The sequence below is a fragment of the Cololabis saira genome, chromosome 14 (genome assembly GCF_033807715.1).
Source record: "Cololabis saira isolate AMF1-May2022 chromosome 14, fColSai1.1, whole genome shotgun sequence".
Classification (NCBI taxonomy): domain Eukaryota; kingdom Metazoa; phylum Chordata; class Actinopteri; order Beloniformes; family Belonidae; genus Cololabis; species Cololabis saira.
The window spans coordinates 31,088,350-31,109,109 of NC_084600.1; the positions used below are offsets into that span (position 1 = coordinate 31,088,350).

Genomic DNA, 20,760 nt, shown 5'->3' on the forward strand with positions numbered 1-20,760 from the left:
TCCCTATGTTTTGTTTTTTATTTTCCTGCTACATAAATCAATATCAGTTGATATTAATTGCAAAATAATGTGTGCATAAACTTTGTCTCTCAAATTCACTTGAAGTACTCAAAACGTTTAACTCAGCAGACAATGTACGTGTAGGTGCAGAAGGCGAAACAGCTTATTTTGTTTATTTTTTTTCTTCGATTCCACACAGAACAGGGTTCGAATCCCGGTTGTGGTTTGTATCAAATGTGAAGTAAAATGACTAGAAAACACTGAAAATACTTGGGACTTGGGAATAATTAAGTGTGTAAATGTGTTATTAGTTTAATTATTAGATTAATTTTACTGGCTAGTGTAAATCCTGCATTTTGTAGAGATATTATTGCTGCCAAAGGAAGTAACTGCACATTAAGATAGACGAATAGACACTGATTAAGATAGTTTTATTATTTACAATATTGATTGGTTGACATTGTTTATCATAACACACATGACATGACAGTAAATGCATCCTGTAGGGTCATATTTAAAACAAGAAAAAAGTCTCTTACCTTTGATAAACTCGTTTGGAGAGTCGGAATGTCGTTGTCTGTTGATACGACTGGTCTGTGGTCTCCGAGGAAGTCCGAGTAGAGTGAATGGAGATTCTCAGGTGTAAAAAACAAGTAGAGAAACGCCTCATAGCGGACGGAAATATATCACATCGGTAGTGGTTTAGCACTACCATTGAAAATGAATGGGAATCCGTTTAGGGCCATTTAGCTAAAGAATCCCCGCCAGGGAAATTGGCGCGGCATGTATAAAATGCCATGTGTTGTCTGCAGTTTTTATGGTTGTCCTCGTTAGTATAGTGGTGAGTATCCCCGCCTGTCACGCGGGAGACCGGGGTTCGATTCCCCGACGGGGAGACTACAACTTTTTTTATTTTTTATTTTTTTGAATGACGCAAGATCATTTACGGATTACTCGATGATCACTGGAAGAAAGTCTCCGCTCCGAATCAATGGTGTCAGCATTCGGAGCCGGATAAACATTAATGGGCCGAGTGTAGTGGCCGAAAATAGATCCCTGGTGGGAGACCGAAGTTCGGGTCCCCGACGGGGAGACTAACTGTATTTATTTTATTTATTTTTTTTACTTTTCTACCCACTTTTGAAGGAATGGCTTTGGGATCTTTCAACGAAATGTTATTTGAAGCTACTTCTTGTCTGGAAAAAAGATGGATCAGGCAATCTCTAAGTGCATTTTCAGTCTAAGTCTTTTATATATATATATATATATATATATATATATATATATATATATATATATATATATATATATATATATATATATATATATATATATATATATATATATATATATATATATATCCAGAGGTGGGTAGAGTAGCCAAAAACTGTACTCAAGTAAAAGTACTGTTACTACAGAATAATATGACTCAAGTAGAAGTAAAAAGTAGCCATCCAAATAATTACTTGAGTAAAAGTAAAAAAGTACTTGGTGAAAAAACTACTCAAGTACTGAGTAACTGTTGAGTAACGTCTGATTCATTTTTTTTAACACAACCATTCAAACAGACAAAAGTACAAAATAATCATCTTCAGGCAAATTAAATCAATAAAAAAATTAAAATTAATAAAAAATAACTTAAATTAAATTAAAATAATCTTAAAGTAAATTCAAGTACTTTAATGAATAATAAAATAAATAAAAGAATAACAGAATAAAAAAATAAATTAAGCACAAGTAGCACAAAATTTCAAGCCTTTGTACTTTTCTTTTTTAACCAGGCAGAACTAGAACAAACATGAACTTATATAAACTCTGTGTGTGTTTGAATCTGTGTAAATGTGACAAAACATGCAAAAACAAACATTTTTCCCAAAGAATCACCCAATGATGTCATGAGATTGTCGCGTACGCAGATAAAAGGGATAAAAGAAAAGTAACAACTCAACGTAGCCTAATGTAGCGGAGTAAGAGTAACAGTTTCTTCTTCACAAATCTACTCAAGTAAAAGTAAAAAGTATAGTGATTCAAAACTACTCCTAAAAGTACAAAATTTCCCAAAACTTACTCAAGTAAATGTAACGGAGTAAATGTAACTCGTTACTACCCACCTCTGTATATCTTATATGAAACAGACTTCATCCCCATGGAAACTGCCATGCAACAGTGTTCTGTCCCCTCCTGTCTCAAAACATCCACTACCATTACCCACCTTTAACAGAGCTTAGTGATTACAGACCAGGCCATCCAACCAATCACCCTGGATCCCTGCCAGTATGTATATTAATCAAACAGATCAACAGACGATGTCATCTTCACTGCTTTACACACATACACAAGGCTGTTATTTGTGGACTAATGTTGAGCTTTTAACATCATCCGACCAACCACCTTTTAACCTGCCACAACATCTGCTGCTGTCCTCCCACCACTGCTCTGTAGAGCAGGGATATTCAATTGGCGGCCCGCGGGCCACATGCGGCCCGCCAGGAGCTTTTATGTGGCCCCTGGTCATATTTCAAAAAAGGGGGTGTTTGTTGAAAAAAAAATATATATTTTTTTAATAATGTTTTTATAACTGGCTACTATGGACTAAAATGGTTGTGCTCAATGCTTAATATAATATTCAAATAAGGAAATCTTGGTGGAAAGTGGTGCTTTGTCATTATGGCGTGTTTTATTAAAAGTAGGTCAATATCAATTTCATTAAGTTTGCACAATGCATGGTTTCAAAATGAACTTGCATTCAAAATAATATTTCTTTATCTGAATATTATATTTAACATTCACAATTACTAAATCTGGAGACAATTAATACATAATTCATATGTAAACTAGATATATTCAAATGTATAATACAAATGTATTATATTTACATAAGTCTTCGTCTTTGAGTGCAAAATACATTTTGAAAACCCCCACATTTTCAAATTGTGCGGCCCTCTCCATACAGTCCTTTTGCAGATGTGGCCCCCGGCCGAATCTAGTTGAATACCCCTGCTGTAGAGCGTCCTCACCCCCAGCACGTTAATCTGGTTCAGGAGCAGCTCTGCAGTTGAGAAGAAGGCCCTGCAGAGGCTGATCGACGCTGCGCAGAAAATAACAAACATGCACATACCTTCTCTCAAAGACATCTTTAGTTTCCTTTACTTCTAAAAACAAAGAACATCAGAAAGGAGCCCATCATCTGTACGAACGGTTTCCATCAGGCAGGCGTGTGAGTGTCACTTAATCTATCCAAACATGTTCAATAACACTATTGTAGATTTTTATATTCTACTTACTTACATTTATTGTATTTTTTTTATCTTATTGGTGTTATTTGTTCACACCTTATGTTGTCTTTACAGCAGGAAGTGACGCCTTCTCTCGATTGTAAAAGGAGACATAAGAGTTTCTGTTTATTCTAACACGCTGCGGCACAATGTCAGTTGTGTTCAGTAGTTGGCCGGATCCTTTTTTTGTCTTCAGATCTGAGCATCAATAACAAAACAACCACATACTGTACTTCACATGCATCCTCCCACAGAGAATAGACCTTGAACCAACAGCTTCATTGTGTCCTTTCTTTCTGAATAACGTCCATGCACGTCCTGCACTGCTGGATAAACATGCTGCCCTTCTGTCCGGCACTCCAGGTAGAGAGCAGGGAAATTATCAGGAGTACATCACGGTCCTGTGACACCAGGTATCTCAGGGGTCACTTAGGATAGAAGCGCTATGACTTTGATGCCAGGGGCGAAAATCCCGTTTCATAGTTGGGGGGGACAATAAACAGTAACATTTTAGAGAATAAATCCAGGGGGGGACAAGGAATAAAAGTTTTAGCCTTCCTTTAATACAGCATTTTGACATTTTCAACTCTATCTCGCAAACAGGCAGAAGACCTTTCTTAGAGTAATACAAAACAATGGTATTAGGTGGAAGGTGGCAATAATACAGCACATCTGACATAATACACTGCAAAAACCCCAAATCTTAACAAGAATATTTGTCTTATTTCTAGTTAAAATGTCTCATTTTTAGTTAAAAAAAATCTCATTACACTTAAAACAAGACTCATCACTGGAAAAAAACAACAATTTCCACCTGTTTCAAGTCGATTTTCACTTAAAATAAGTAGAAAAATCTGCCAGTGGAACAAGATTGTTTTGCTTATAAGATAAATCTTGTCGCACTGGCAGATTTTTCTACTTATTTCAAGTGAAAATTTACTTGAAACAGGTGAAAATTGTCAAATAACAAGTTATTTTTCTGGTGATGACTCTTGTTTTAAGTGTAATGAGATTTTACTGTTTATTATTATTTTCGATTTCGGTTTCGGTCACAAATTTTCATTTTGGTGCATCACTAATAAATACTACTGCATTGTTCCAAAATTATTAATTCTGTCTCACATTATTCTAGGGGGGGACAGCTTTACTAATGGGGGGGACTTGTCCCCCCTGTCCCCCCCGGGATTTTCGCCCCTGTTTGATGCCGTTTCCAGGAGGTTCGCAGTTCATCAGTTTTCAGAAATTCAGAGTTGTGGTTTTGACCCTGAGAACTATTCTCTGTGGTTTGAGTTTAATCAGTTAGAAATGTAATCACGTTGATGTACATTTCCTCTTCCCTCGGTCATTGTGTGGTCTTTAACACGTACTTCAGTTTCCCAGCTCGTTTGTCGGTCGTGTGCCGACAGTTAGTTGGAGTTCATAATGAAGGTTGTGCTGATGATCGTGCTCCTCACAGGTACTCTGAAACTCTTCACATTTATTACCTTTTACTTGTATTTCTTCATCTCCTTGTTGTGATGTTTGTTTTTTGTTGTGACTAACAGGCAGAGGTGGACAGAGTACTCGACCCCAGTACTTGAGTAAGAGTACAAATACTACTGGTCAAAATTTACTCCGTTACAAGTAAAAGTAGCTCAGTCAAAATATTACTCGAGTAAGAGTAGAAAAGTACTTGCTTTTAAAGGTACTTAAGTATCCAAAAGTAAATGCTTTTAAATTTACTTTAAGTAAACATAAGAGTAAGAGTAAATTTCTTATTTTTCACATCAGTAAATTACTATATTTTTTCTAAATTAATTGTTGCGGCTATAGCTTGACTTGTTGCAGCTCTGTCTTGACAAACGCAGGCTACTTTGGCGGTATCGTTTTGAGGAGGCTTGACGTATTCCCGCTTTACGTACATCCCAGTGGAGAGCGTGCACTGTGATAGGTCTCCTCCTTTGACAAAAACAGCTTGTGTCCAATAGGATTTTAGGGAAGAAGAAAAAAGAGCAGACTTGAAAGTAACGAGTACTTTTCAGCCTTCCTAGAAATTTACTCGAGTAAAAGTAAAAATATTTGTCTTGGAAATGTATTCAAGTAAGAGTAATAAGTACCAAAGAAATCTAATACTCAAGTAAAATACAAATCCTCTGGATATGTACTTAAGTACAGTACTCAAGTAAATTTACTCCGTTACTGTCCACCACTGCTAACAGGCCCAGTCTTTGGTTCTGGTGTCGTCAGACGTATGTTTTGGGTCATGTTGGAGGACCAAGTAACCTACAGCGAGAAGGGCATCAGATTTCTTTATACTATTCATCCAAACAAGATTATTTTAGCTCAGAGCAGCCAGACAGCCCCACAGCATCACGCTCCCACCACCGTGCTTCACCGTGGTGACTGGGTCTTTTCGGGCCTCTCCCACACATGTATCAGAAGAACTGCATGAACCCTCCATTAAATCGTCAGCATTTTTCTGAAGAGTACTATTGAAGCCTTTTTTTACTCGTACAAATAGTCGGATCAAACAGACCTGGGACGGGACAAGATTATCTGACATCATTCTGATTAAATTTGTCAATTTCATCCAAATTTTGGTTGTTGCTACCAAATCAACATGTTGGTGAATGTCACAGGAGGTTTCTCTGGTTCTTTGTAGACAGTCCATGAGCTGAAGTCGTCATCTGTGTCTGCTGAGCAGATCTCTGAACTCTAACGGACTTCTGTTCTTCTGTCTTCACAGTCTCTGAGTGTGACAGCAGGAGTGTTGTTGGTGTGACGGGTCAGAGTGTCACTCTTCCCTGTAAATACGACATAAAGACTCACGGAGCTCTGGAGGTTTGTTGGGGTCGAGGACAGATACCTTCTAGTGGCTGCAACAATCAGCTGATCGCTACACATGGATATAAAGTGGCCAAAGGAACCAGAAAGTCCAGCAGGTACCAGCTACTGGGACGACTGGAAGAAGGAGACGTTTCATTGACGATCCTGAACCTCAGAGAGGAAGATGCTGGAAGATACGGATGCAGGGTGAATGTACCTGGATGGTTCAATGATGAGAAACATCACTTTGTCTTGAAAGTCACAGGTCAGAATTATCCTGAGTTAAAATGAATTGTTTTGTTTTCATGGGTCATGTGTTGTTCATGGATGTGTTCCCTTCCTGTTTCAGCTCCTACCAACATCCCACCATCAACGTCAGGTGAAGAGACGAGAGCCACCAGTGCAGTTTCACCTGCTCCAAAGCACGAGAACACCAGCAAAGGTGAAGAGTGATGGAGGACTGATGCACCGCTTTGAAATGATCCAAAAACACAAAGTCAATCCAGATCTGATGATTTGAGAAAATAAACGTCAACATTAGTTCAGTTAAATTATATAACTCCAAGTAACAACAAAAGACATCTGAGAGAGTTACATGTTGTTTTGTGTTATAGGAGAGATAGGAGAAGATATATCAGTATTAATTATCCATTAGCAAGAGAACTAAGAGTTCTATGTACATCTGACTGAAACATGGTTAGTTGTTGACGTTCAAATTTTCCTTATGAGTGGAGCTAGAACACGCCCACCTTATTCCAGGTCCAGACCAGTTGTGGTGACCCACCAGTCGGCCAAGACGTGGAGTTTGAACGACCAATTAACAGCTAGCTGATCATGATTTCAGTCACCCGCTTCCTCGTGGTCCGGTTAGTCCATCCAGGAGAGTCCCGAAGAAAGTTAAAATCGTTTGACTGGAGGAACCAGCAGTTCGTAACCTGGAGACAGTTTCTTTACGCAAGCAACAGCTAGCATTACAACTGCAGATAGATATAGATAGATATAGATATAGAATACATAAGCTTGTTGTTGCTAATATCTGCTAAAATTTACAATAAAGTTAGAGTTGTTTATAACGTTGACTCAGAATTTTAAACCTGTTAATCAAGCTCTTACTGAAGCTGTATGAACTTATTGATTAAATGGGTAGGTTGGTTGTAAGTGGGATTTTTTCATGTGTTTATGTCAGGTGGTGTCACAGAGAAGACAGGAAGTGATGTCACAGAATACGTCAGCACAGAGCCAACAGTGACTCTTGCTCAGGTATCACATGACTCATCCGCTTACATTTTACATGAATGTGAACATACACATCCCTGATGTAGAAAGGTGATGATGACCAAATGTGCTCGCAGAGACCAAAAACTCATCACTTCAGTTTAAGTGTTTTTTGTGTTTGTTCACCTATTTTTGTTCATCTGTTTGTTTGTCTCAGCATGTAAACACTGCAGATGTTTGTTGGAAACACTTTGAGACTGTCCTTCCTCGTATTCATCCCTGTTCTACTGCTGACCGCTGCTTACAGTCAGTACACACACTCTCACACACACACACACACACACACACACACACACACACACACACACACACACACACACACACACACACACACACACACACACACACACACACACACACACACACACACACACACACACACACACACGCGCAGGTCACAGTGGAGAGGATGTACTTCCTTTTAACAGGAAGAATCCCCCATCAGAACCAGAACCAGACTCAGGGAGTCCGGCTATCTGCCTGGACCAGTTGGAGATGCTCTAGAAGATCACCTCTCTTCCACCTCAACTTTTCTCGACTTTTTGAAAGCCGCATATCAAGGCTTGAATGGCGGGGCCTTCATGGCAAGGCAGCCCAAAATGAATTGCCCCATCCAGCCCCTTCTGGATAAAACTTGTGGACCTCCTCGTTGCACCACAGGTTTGCTTGCCATTTTTAGTTGTACCAAATCTTAGTTGTAAAGTAAATATCGCTGTTGCTGTTAATGGATTTTGAGTGTGGCAGGTGAGAAGGAGTTGTGAGATGTCATACTCTGGCCATTAGGTGGCCCTCAGCTTGGTGACGTTGCAATTTCAGCCCGACTCAGATCGATTAGAATATATATAAATAATAATAATGTCATAATCCGTGTATATATCACGACCACGGATCCCATTGACTTTGCATCATGCATGCAATATCCGTGGTGTACACACGGAATTATACCACTTTCCGTGTTGGTACCACGGAAAATAGTGGTAAGAGGTCGTGGGCATTTCACAGATTTTTGTGAGATCAGGTTGCTAAAAGCTTATATTGGTCTTTACATGAATCTCATTCTTAATAGTTTCATTCACTTTTGACTGATAAATATGTAACACGTTCATTTTATTTGGCCTAAATCTTCCTTGTTTTGTTGAGAGGAAAACCTGGCAGTTTGAATGATTTATCCTGCAGAGCTCCAGGTCAGCGTTTTTCTTCTTGCAGCCCAGACCTGATCAAGATCGTACAACCGTGTGAATGTACCACATCTGGTGAAAGTCTCCTCCTCCTGTCATCCTGTGGTTTCTAAACACTTTGTCTCTGCTTCAGTTTGTCAGCTCAGAGTGACTCATATTTGACTGACGGTTGATCAGCGTCCACCATGAGGGTCGTGCTGCTGCTCGTGCTCCTAACAGGTACTCTGAAACAATACACATTTATTACCTCGCACTTGCTTTCCTTCATCTTTTCTGCGTGTGGTTGCTGTTTGAGCTGAACCGAGGATCATCAGCAGTGTTGACCTGCTCTGCTGTCGGTGGTTGTTCTGCTCCGAGTGTTTCATGGTCGTAGATTCAGGCTGTTTTGTGCTCTTTACTCTACTTTTAGTTAGCTGCATAACTAAAGAAGTATCTGATCTGCTTGAAGATGATGAGGGTGTGTTTTCGTCTGACTTTGTCCGCTGGTAGATGTTGAGGTTGTTCTGGGTGTAAGGCATCACCCGTACCCTACATAGGACTCTCTGACCACATCACCGTCATGTTGAGGCCAGCATACAGACCCAGAGTGAAAGCCTCCAGACTGGTCCTGAAGCAGGTCCGACTGTGGCCAGAGGGGGCCTCCACTGCTTTGATACAAAAGACTGGGGTATGTTTAAGCTGGCAGCCACATACAACATCCACACAGACACTGTTACTTCCTACATTAGGAAGTGCATTGATGATGTGACCCACACAAAAACCATCACCATCCGGGATAACCAGAAGCCATAGCTGACAGGGGAAGTCCGTCGGCTACTGAAGATCAAGAACAACCAAGGATGAAACCGGCTTGAGAAGAACAAGAGCCAACCTGTCCCATGGCCTCAGGAGAGCTAAAAAGGATTACACAAGAAAGATAACCACTCACTTCAGAGAAAGCAGAGACACACATAGCCTGTGACAGGGCATTCAGACCATCACGGACTGCAAACCCAAGCCAAAGACCTGCGACAGCAACATCTCTCTTCTGAATGATCTAAATGGCTTGTTCACGGTTTGAAGCACAAAACAGCACAAGTCCATGTAAGACTTCGTCCCCTCCCCATTACCAGGTCCTGTGCCCGTCTGTTGCTAGTGTGAAGAGGACTCTCTCCACTCTCAACACCCGCAAGGCAAAACAGGTCCAGACAACATCCCTGGTCGTGTGTTGAAGGACTGCGCAGAGGAACTTAAGGATGTCTTCACAGATGTCTTCAACACTTCTCTGAGACAAGCTGCCGTTCCATCGTGCTTCAAGGCCACCACCATCATACCTGTGCCAAAGAAACCCACACCGTCCTGCTTTAATGACTACCGTCCAGTGGCACTTATTCCCATCATAATGAAGTGCTTTGAACGGCTAGTCAAGTCGCACACCAGATCCATTCTCCCCCAACCCTTGACCCTTATTATTATTTTATATTGGACAAGAGGGAAACATACTTTTGATTTCTGTATTTTATTAAAAATTGACAATAAAGATGACTTTGACTATATGTTGAGGTGGTTCTGGGGTGTTAGAGCAGCGGTTGGACAGGTGTGGTCTTGTTTGGTAAGAGATGGGCAAATTGAAGAATTTGTGATAAAAGTCACAAGTTTGGTGCCTTGATCCAGAACTGGGTTCGACTCGTTAAAACCGGAGCTTAGGCTGGAGGGGAAGTTGTGATGTGTCTGCTGAGCAGAACTCTGAACTTTAACGGACTTCTGTTCTTCTGTCTTCACAGTTTCTGAGTGTGACAGCAGGAGTGTTGTTGGTCTGACGGGTCAGAGTATCACTCTTCCCTGTAAATACGACAGAAAGACTTACGGAGCTCTGGGTGTTTGTTGGGGTCGAGGAGAGATACCTTTAAGGGGCTGCAACGATCAACTGATCACTACACCACTACTACATGGATATAAAGTGGCCAGAGGAACCAGAAAGCCCAGCAGGTACCAGCTACTGGGACGACTGGAAGAAGGAGACGTTTCTTTGACGATCCTGAACCTCACAGAGGAAGATGCTGGAAGATACGGGTGCAGGGTGCAGATACATGGATTGTTGAATGATGACAAACATCACTTTGACTTGACTGTCACAGGTCAGAATGATTCTGAGTTACATGAATTGTTTTGTTTTCATGGGTCATGTGTTGTTCATGGATGTGTTCACTTCCTGTTTCTGCTACTACCACCATCCCACCATCAACGTCAGGTGAAGAGACGAGAGCCACCAGTCCAGTTTCACCTTCTCCAAAGCACGAGAACACCAGCAAAGGTGAGGAGTGATGGAGGACTGATGCACCGCTTTGAAATGATCCAAAATCACAAAATCAATCCAGATCTGATGATTTGATAAAATAAACATCAACATTAGTTCAGTTAAAGCAGCACTATGTAACTTTTCCACCTTAATATAATATTTCCAGTCATTGAGTCATTGAGTCATTGTGATGGTACATCAACTTCCAACAGGTTTAATGAACCTCTGTCATAGTCTGAGGGGTCTGTATCGCCTTCACTGGCACTATGTAACTTTAAGGTGCATGGTAGGAACCCTGCCACACTAAAAAACTTTAAACATTTTTACGGCTTTGACTGCTTAACGGCATACGTCACTTCCCCCTCCTTCCCGATTCGTAGTCAAGACGAAAGCTGGGCGGGGCGTGGAGCGCAGAGCCCATGGCCGAAGCAGCGAAAAAAACGAAGAAAATAAAAGTTATATCGGAGGAAGCGAAAAAAGAAAGCGGGAGAGTAAAAAGCTGAATGCCCGGACAAAAAACAATAAAAAATGCCCAGACAAGAATAAACATTGGCCCGGCGTTTTCAGTTATAGCCCCTAAGCTTTGGAACGAGCTACCTCCCCACATTAAAATGGCCCCCACAGTAGAAATGTTTAAATCTCGTCTTAAAACTTATTTTTATTCCTTGGCTTTTAATCCAGCGTGAGAGTTGTGTGGTCTCTGTCCTGTCTTTTATGTTTATGAATCGAAAGTTACGCCTGTAACTACGGTTCTATGAGTCCCGGATGACCGCCAGGCGGTGCTGTAAGCACTGGATATCTTCCCTCGCGCATGCGCATGTCGAGTACAATACCAACAATGTCACGTCACCCGTGACCCCTGCATGACCCCCGGAAGGGTATATCTTCCGGCGTCAGCATGGGATCGGCTCCTAGAATCTTCTCGCGAGAGCACGAGGATTCGGAGTGACCGGCAGGCCTGGCGGTCATCCGGGACTCATAGAACCGTAGTTACAGGCGTAACTTTCGTTCTATTTCGTCCCTACTGACCGCCAGGCGGTGCTGTAAGCACTGGATGACCAATACCAACAATGTCACGTAGGATCCCGGTCACATACCCCACTGACCAGGGGCAGAAGGACCCGGGAGTAGAACCACGCCCAATGGTTGGGGAGTGGCGACATTGATCCGGTAAAACCTGGAGAACGTGTCTGGCGACGTCCATGAAGTCGCGGTGCAGATGTCCTCCAGAGGCACCCCCTGCAGGGCAGCCAAGAAGCCGCAACGCTTCTGGTCGAGTGGCACCTTACCCCCACTGGTAAGGGGCGGCCACTGGCCCTGTGGGCGCGCTCGACGGTGTCCACCACCCAGTGGGACGGAGCTGTCCAGAAACAGCACGCCCCCTGTTGGGGCCACCATGGCAGAGAACAAGCTGCTCCGACCGTCGCACAGGCGCGGTAGCATAAGCAGCAAGGGCCCGTACGGGGCACAAAGGGCTTGGCCCACTCTCTGCAGGACCTAGGGCAGGAACGCCACGTTCGGCCACAACGTAGCCCCTGAGCTGACTGACAGGGCATGTAACTCATCGACTCGCCGATGTCATGGCGAGGAGAAAAGCTATCTCCATAGAGAGCCACTTCAGGCCCACCCGGGCCAAGGGCCCAAAAGGGTGGAGAAGAGAGGGCACCTAGCACCATGGGCAGGTCCCACACTGCTCGGGGGTTTATATGTACGTTTATGTTCAGGTTCTCTGGAAAGCGTCTAGAGACAACACCTGTTGTATTAGACGCTATATAAAAATCGAATGGAATCGAAAACTGGGGCCTTTGGGCTCCTCGGGGGGGGCAGCCTCAGAGCCCCCCTGAGAAAGAGAAACCAGCCGGCGGCACCCCACGGTGGCATTCTCAACCAGGGCATGTTGCGATGAAATGACCGCCACATACACCCTTAAAGTGGACTGAGCACGGCCACCATCCAGGAGGGACCGAAGGGACCCCAGGATCGTGGCCACGGGGCAAAGAACAGGGTCCTCTGCCCCGTCTGCACACCAGGCAGAGAATCTCCCCCACTCGCACTCATACCAGAGGCGGGTGGGAGGCACATGGGCATTCGAGATGCCAGCCCTGACGGGTTCAGGACAGCTTGACAACAATGGGTCGGGCGCCGCAGCGGCCAGACTCAGAGCCAAAAGCGACGGGGTCGGGGTGCAAAACCTGAATCTCCGGCTGGAAAAGACGGTCCCTCTGGGGGGCGTCATGTTGTGTCGCAGCAGAGCCCCCGCAGCAGTGGAAACTATGTTTCCCCGGTCGGAAGGGGGCCACCAAGAGGAGCCCGTGAGCCCTCTGGAGGACCCTCTGCAAAGGCGGCTTGCGCCGGGAGAGGAAGTCCGTCACCCGGTTCCTGTCTCCAGGCAGGAACATCGCCCGAAGGCCGGGCAGGCGAGGAGCTGTCCACGCTAGGAGGCCCCGGGACACCTGCAGCAGCTGTGCAGAGTCGGGGCCCCCTCTGGTGGCCGATCAAGGAACAGTGGACACACTGTCCGACCGACCCGGCACGCGCCTCCCCCACAGGAGTTGCAAAAAATGTTAGTGTGAAGTGCAGAGCCCAGAGCTCCAGCACGTTGATGTGGCGCGTGCGGACCCGGGAGGACTACTGATGACAGCCTCCCGGCAGGGAGGGGACAGCGCCTAAGGGCACACCCCTCAGCCGGAATGTCCCGCCTTTCCAGGGTGCAAGGGTATAGACACACACCCGCGAAACCCTGACCAGCCTGCGCCCGTGCCTCTTGGCATCCAGGCGAGGCTGTCCAGCCACATTGCAGGGGGCGTAGCGACAGCAGGCCCAAAGGTATAAGAGGGGCAAGGGTTGCCATCACGCACCTGGTGAAAAAAATCCTCGGTGACAGGGAGAGCCCGCACAGGAGCACCCTGAACCGACAACGGTGGCCCCGGTAGGCGAGCCCCCGGAACCACCGGTGACGTGCCGCGACCGGCACGTGAAACAAGCGCCCTGTAGGTCCACAGTTGCAAACCACTTCCTCCTGACCAACGCAGAGCATCTGCTGTGGTCAAGCCTCCGGAAGGGCATGTATTCGTCGAGGTCCCTCAAGTCCAAGATGGGACGACGTCCGTCGTCTCTCTTGCTGACGAGAAAGTAGCTCAAGTAGAACCCCCAGGCCGCGGCGGGGGGTCCACCGGCATGATGGCGCTCTTGGCCAGTAGGGCGGGCAACACCTGAGCCCGAGCCGGAATGTTTGCCGGGTCTCTGACGATGGTCATCTCAACCCGGCCGGAGATAGGAGGCCGGTGTCGGAAATGCAAAACGTACCCCCGGGCTAGGGTGGAAACCACCCGGGCCCCAATGAGCAGGCAGCCCAGTAACCGAGCTGCTGCCAGAAAAGTAGCTGACGACCGGCTCCGTGGCCATAGCGCCGTCTCCCCCGGGCTCCGGACGTCCCGGGGGGGCGACGGTCGGGATCAACGCCCCGACGCTGGTGGGAAGGTCCGCGCACAGGGGGGCGAAAGTCACCAGCAGGCTGACTCACAGACCGCCGAAAGCCGCGCCGGCCGCCGTGGGCAGGCGGCCGGGGGCGAGGCCCGGGGGCCGGTGCGAGGAGAACCCCGAGCGCTGTGAGGCCGGGTCCCCTGATGACACGTTGAAGTGGCTCGCCGAGGCTGCAATGGATATGGCGTCCCCCGGCAGCGGCGGTGGCGACCCCAGAGCAAACTCTGGCATGGCAGGTTCCACCTGGCCAGTACCAGGTTGCAGATTGAGGAGGGGCGCCCTCATCTGCTCCATGTCGGCAGCCAAGCGATCTACCTTCGAGGAGAGCTGGCTCGTCATCCGCCGTCGTTTGGGGACCCCCACCACTCTCTTTGCCGATCGCTTCAGAGAAGACCCCGGCTGAGATGAGGGGAGGCTGGCCAACGGCCCCGCTGCTCAGGGCCGAGGCACGACACGCAGAGGTCCTGGTCATCCGCAGGGTCCAGGGCGGCCATGCACCCTGGGCATGAACGCTCCATCACAGCGACCGGTGGGAGAGGGAGCGGACACGCTGCCGTCGCCACGGATGTGCTGGCAGGAAAGAGGAGCGGACACGCTGCCGTTCACACGAATGTGTCGGTGGGAGCGGTCACGCTGCCGTCGCCACGGATGTGCCGGTGGGGGAGGGGAGCGGACGCGCTGCAGTCACCGCGTAGGTGTCGGTGGGAGAGGGGAGCGGAAACGCTGCCGTCACCACAGCGAGCACGCTGCCGTCACCACCAATATGCTGGCGGGAGAGGGGAGCGGTCACGCTACCGTCCGCACGGATGTGTCAGTGGGAGAGGGGAGCAGAAACGCTGCCGTCACCACAGCGAGCACGCTGCCATCACCGCCAATGTACCGGCGGGAGAGGGGAGGGCCACGCTACCGCCAATACGGATGTGTAAGTGGGAGAGGGGAGCGGAAACGCTGCCGTCACCACAGCGAGCACGCTGCCGTCACCACCAATATGCCGGTGGGAGAGGGGAGCGGCCACGCTACCGTCAGCACGGATGTGTCAGTGGGAGAGGGAGCGGACACGCTGCCGTCACCACGGATGTGCTGGTAGGAGAGACGAGCGGACACGCTGCCGTCCACACGAATGTGTCGGTGGGAGCGGTCACGCTGCCGTCCACACGAATGTGTCGGTGGGAGAGGGGAGCGGTCACGCTGCCGTCACCACGGATGTGCCGGTGGGAGAGGGAGCGGACGAGCCGCCATCACCACGTAGGTGTCAGTGGGAGAGGGGAGCGGAAACGCTGCCGTCACCACAGCGAGCACGCTGCCGTCACCACCAATATGAAGGCGGGAGAGGGGAGGGCCACGCTACCGTCAACACAGGTGTGTCAGTGGGAGAGGGGAGCGGAAACGCTGCCGTCACCACAGCGAGCACGCTGCCGTCACCGCCAATATGCAGGCGGGAGAGGGGAGGGCCACGCTACCGTCAACACAGGTGTGTCAGTGGGAGAGGGGAGCGGAAACACTGCCGTCACCACAGCGAGCACGCTGCCGTCACCGCCAATATGCAGGCGGGAGAGGGGAGTGCCACGCTGCCGTCACCACGGCTATGAGAAAAGGCAAAAATAGGCGTCTTTACTCAAAAAGAAGAGAACAATCCTCTCTCGTTTCTTTCCTTTTTCTTTTTTTTTTTTTTTCAAAAGAAAAAAATAATCTGCAAGGAAAAAATAATGTTGTCACATTAATAAAGTGGGAGAGGGAGCGAAACGCTGCCGTCACCACAAATGAGCCGGTGGGAGAGGGGCGTGGCCTTCACCACGGCTGTAAGCAAGACCAAAAAAGGTGTTCGTATTGTTTTTTCAAAAGAAAAAAATAATCCTTTTCCGTCTTCTCTTTTTTTTTTTTTTTCAAAAGAAAAAAATAATCTGCAAGGAAAAAATAATGTCACATTAATAAAGTGGGAGAGGGAGCGAAACGCTGCCGTCACCACAAATGAGCCGGTGGGAGAGGGGCGTGGCCTTCACCACGGCTGTAAGAAAGACCAAAAAAGGTGTTTGTATTGTTTTTTCAAAAGAAAAAAATAATCCTTTTCCGTCTTTTTTTTTTTTTTCTTTTTCAAAAGAAAAAAATAATCTGCAAGGAAAAAATAATGTTGTCACATTAATAAGTGGGGAGAGCAAGCGAAACGCTGTCTCCCTGCGCAGATTGTGATCAGGTGTCAGGCGCAGCTTGACAGTTTACCTTCTGTCAGCTGGGCAGGGGGGCGGGGCGGGGAGACGCCGCCGCCACCCGACACCATCAATACCGCATCGGCCACAGCTCCTCGGAGGACGAAAAAAATCGTTACTCCTACCTTACGGCACGAAGCTGCACAGAGGCCGGCGGGTTTCTTAGGGAGGAAAAAAAGGAGCTTCACAAAGCTCCTTTTTTTCCTCCCTAAGAAACCCGCCGTACTTCAGACGCGCGATGCGAGAAGAATAAAGGAGCCGATCCCATGCTGACGCCGGAAGATATACCCTTCCGGGGGTCATGCAGGGGTCACGGGTGACGTGACATTGTTGGTATTGTACTCGACATGCGCATGCGCGAGGGAAGATATCCAGTGCTTACAGCACCGCCTGGCGGTCAGTAGGGACGAAATAGAACACTGGTTGTTGTCTGTCTGGTGTGTTTTTATTTCGTGCTTTTATGTGCTCTTATCTATTTTACTCTGTTTTTAGTTTTTTACTATTTTTATCATGTTTTATTTTACTCATTGTGCAGCACTTTGTTAACCTTGTTGTTTTTAAAATGTGCTATACAAATAAAGTGGATTGGATTGGATTGGATTATCTCGCTGAAACAACTTAATAAAACCAAGTTGAACTTAGTGTTTTTCAACATCATCATATTATATTTTTTAGCCAAAAACAGATACATTACCTCGTCGCTATCCATCCTGCCAACGACCGCTGAAAACAGAAAAGTAGTTTTGAAAGTCCGTCCCGTCTTCTCTCATCAAAACAAATGCACGCGACGGGGACAGGACTTTTCCGGCAGTACGCGCTGGTGCTCATAGGAAATGTAGTGTTCTTTCTGGTAAAGCACTACCGCTTTTGTCCAAAAGAGCCGCCAAACTCAACAAAAGCTGAAAGTTACTTTGTGCTGCTTTAAATTATATAACTCCAAGCCACAACGTGACTTATCTGAGAGAGTTACATGAATTATTTCGTGTTATAGCACTGGCGTCACTTTGTGCATCCTTGGGGAAAGATGCTTTACTCTTGGCTTTCCTCACTTCACCCAGGTGTATGAATAGCTTTGCTAGGGGAAGTATCCAGCGATAGACTAGCGTCCTATCCTGGGGTCGGTTACCACCTGTTCGTTTGTGCTACAGAAACCAGAGATAAACACCGGCTCTATGCACAAGGCTCAAAAAGGACATACAAATAGGAGAGATAGGAGAAGATATATCAGTTTAATTATCCGTTAGCAAGAGAACTAAGAGTTCTATGTACATCTGACTGAAACATGCTTAGTTGGTGACATTCAAATTTTCCTTATGAGTGGAGCTAGAACACGCCCACCTTATTCCAGGTACTGTAGTTTGCTATTTTAACTGGGTTTATTTAGCTTGTGCTAAGTTACGATGCTGAACAGAATAAAACTCCATCAGGTCCTATTGCAGCCACAGCTGAAACAATGATGGACCGAGCTCCGCTGGGGCCCGCCGTCACCTTGCCCACCACTTTCAGGTCCAGACCAGTTGTGGTAACCCACCGGTCGGCCAAGACTTGGAGTTTGAACGACCAATTAACAGCTGGTAGCTGATCATGATTTCAGTCACCCGCTTCCTCGTGGTCCGGTTAGTCCACCCAGAAGAGTCCAGAAGAAAGTTAAAATCGTTTGACCGGAGGAACCAGCAGTTCGTAACCTGGAGACAGTTTCTTTACGCAAGCAACAACTAGCATAAGTGGGATTTTTTTCATGTGTTTATTTCAGGTGGAGTCACAGAGAAGATAGGAAGTGATGTCACAGAATACGTCAGCACAGAGCCAACAGTGACTCTTGCTCAGGTATCACATGACTCATCCGCTTACATTTTACATGAATGTGAACATACACATCCCATATGAAGAAAGGTGATGATGACCAAATGTGCTCGCAGAGACCAACTCAACACTTGTTTATTTATTCATCAGTTTGAGTGTTTTTGTGTTTGTTCACCTATTGTTCATCTGTTTGTTTGTTTCAGCGTGTAAACACTCTGCAGATGTTTGTTGGAAACACTTTGAGACTGTCCTTCCTCGTGTTCATCCCTGCTCTACTGCTGACCGCTGCTTACAGTCAGTACACACACACACACACACACACACACACACACACACACACACACACACACACAGAGAGAGTTAGTCTGTCCCTTTTGTTCTACGAAAGAGTGTAATGAAAATCCACCCTCTGTGTTGCAGGAATTTGGAGATTTGGACAGAGATCAGACACTCACAGCGGGCCGGACCAATCAGAGGAGCAGGAGGTGGAAAACTCTTTCTGAGTCGGACTTAAGTTTCTGTCCCGAAACAGAAGAGTCATCATTAATTGAACCTTTTTTCCTCTGGAACTGAAGCATAAAATGTTCTTCTTTCTTTACCTTTTCTACTTGTTTAGAAGTAGGAGTGCCACAAGGTTCTGTATCAGGACATCTGCTTTTAAATAATGCTGAACACCACATTTGGTGAATCTCCTCCGTCTGTCATCCTGAGGGTTTTAAAACTTTGTCTCTGATGACTCCTGCTTCAGCGTTTCAACTCAGATACGGCTTTTAGACTAAAGCAGTTCCAGCGCTAGTTCAGAGCTATTGCCAGACCAGTTCTTTTGCTTTTTGATTGCTGGCTGCAAGGAAAGCACTAACCGCTACGTCATGGGCGGGGGCCGTGATGATTATAAACAACCAAAATCATAAAACATCAGGGAAATTCTGGATGAATTCTTACTGATTTAACTGGAATCAAAAATATTTGTACTGTAGATCAAACACGTGGCTCTGAAAATACCTTTTGTAGAACCTACTTGGAACTGGCTCTAGCACATATTTTTGAGCTGCTCGACAAGCCCTAAGAGTGACTCATTGTGGCTTTGCCCTCTCTGAATTCTTAAACTGCTCTTGAATTTGGTCTAAGCTGCAATTAGTTTGTACTTAACTAAGTTGACTGCATTCTCTAATGTAGGTTGATTTGGATCAAAGCGTCTGCTAAATGTAATGCCATGTTTATTTAGATGCACATAAAAATGTGTGTATTTATTTTGTCATGAGTAACAGCAACTGATTAAAAGATGTGCATTTGCGGTTTTCCAGTTTTATTTTATTTAGAAATTCGTTCTTGGATCTCTCTTGTTTACTTTGTACATGTTGCCTCTTGGACACTTAATAAAAATCTTTTACCAATATTTCTTACCATATTCATGCTGATAAAATCCATCTTACCCCCTGGCCCTGCAAAGGATAAAGCGGGTCTAGAAAATGGATGGATGGATGGATGGATGGATGGATGGATGGATGGATGGATGGATGGATGGATGGATGGATGGATGGATGTCTTATCTGCTGTTTCTGTCCAAATTACTCTTTCAAACTCTTTAACTACTATCAAGTCTTGGTTAACTGTAAACGCTCAACAGCTAAACGCAAGAAAAACTGAAATGATAATTTTGCTCCTGTTCTTCTGATCATCATGTTCTAGATTGCTCACCAAGTTTCTCTGAAGTTCTCAAATCCTTGAACATACTGCAGACAGTCTAGATACAGTTAATGTCACTGCTTGCACTGCATGTCAGAATTACTCATAGTTTGCAATGAAAATTATGTTTTTTGTTCTTTAAACTTCCCTGAATGTTGACATCTTTGCTTGAGAAACACAAACTTTACATTGACCTTTGCTGAAATGTCTTGAGGGTCTTGGGGTCACAATTTCTTTAAAAAAAAAGTTTGATTCGGACCATGTCGGTGCATTTTCAGTCTTACTCAGATGGAATGTTTGACTTGGTTAATCAAGGAAACCATTAACAGCCAGTCAGGATTTCCCTAAATGAAACTGTGAATTCGTCACCGTGGAAACCTCTGACTCTGTGCTTTTCTGTTGAGTGTTGCACACAAACTTTTATAGACTGATCAGAAGTTCTTCAGCTGCCAGCCACAGATCACGGACGGGCAGTCGCAGCAACCTCAACCCAACTTCTCCAATCATTTCCCAATCTAGTTTCTATTATTATTGCATCATCTTTTTAAGATTTAAATATATCTTTACTTTCACACGTTTCATCTGTTACCAGGGGATGAAAATGACTATGGAATGTTGCACAGATGTAAACACTCTCTGGTTCCCTTATTTACAGCAGCGTCGTCAAGTATTACTCATGCTGGTATCAGAATAACTACTTTTAGAGTTATTGTAAAATACTCATGTAAATGTCCAAAGTCAAACATTTTTGAGTGACTACATAATTTACATCT

The 20,760-nt window shown here is 45.6% G+C and overlaps 1 protein-coding gene and 1 non-coding gene across 2 annotated transcripts; both read left to right on the forward strand.

Moving 5' to 3' along the window:
* The first annotated feature begins 824 nt into the window (after positions 1-824).
* Positions 825-896, forward strand: trnad-guc (transfer RNA aspartic acid (anticodon GUC)). Its single transcript has one exon. It is a non-coding gene; the product is annotated as a tRNA-Asp (tRNA).
* A 6,648-nt stretch (positions 897-7,544) lies between these two features.
* On the forward strand, positions 7,545-19,497 carry LOC133459954 (hepatitis A virus cellular receptor 1 homolog). Its single transcript, XM_061740385.1, has 7 exons — positions 7,545-7,601; positions 8,667-8,752; positions 10,297-10,650; positions 10,764-10,826; positions 18,252-18,325; positions 18,505-18,595; positions 18,722-19,497. Exons 2-7 carry the CDS (start codon positions 8,719-8,721, stop codon positions 18,802-18,804), a joined length of 699 nt encoding a protein of 232 aa, XP_061596369.1. The 5' UTR covers positions 7,545-7,601; positions 8,667-8,718; the 3' UTR covers positions 18,805-19,497.
* Positions 19,498-20,760: the final 1,263 nt, after the last annotated feature.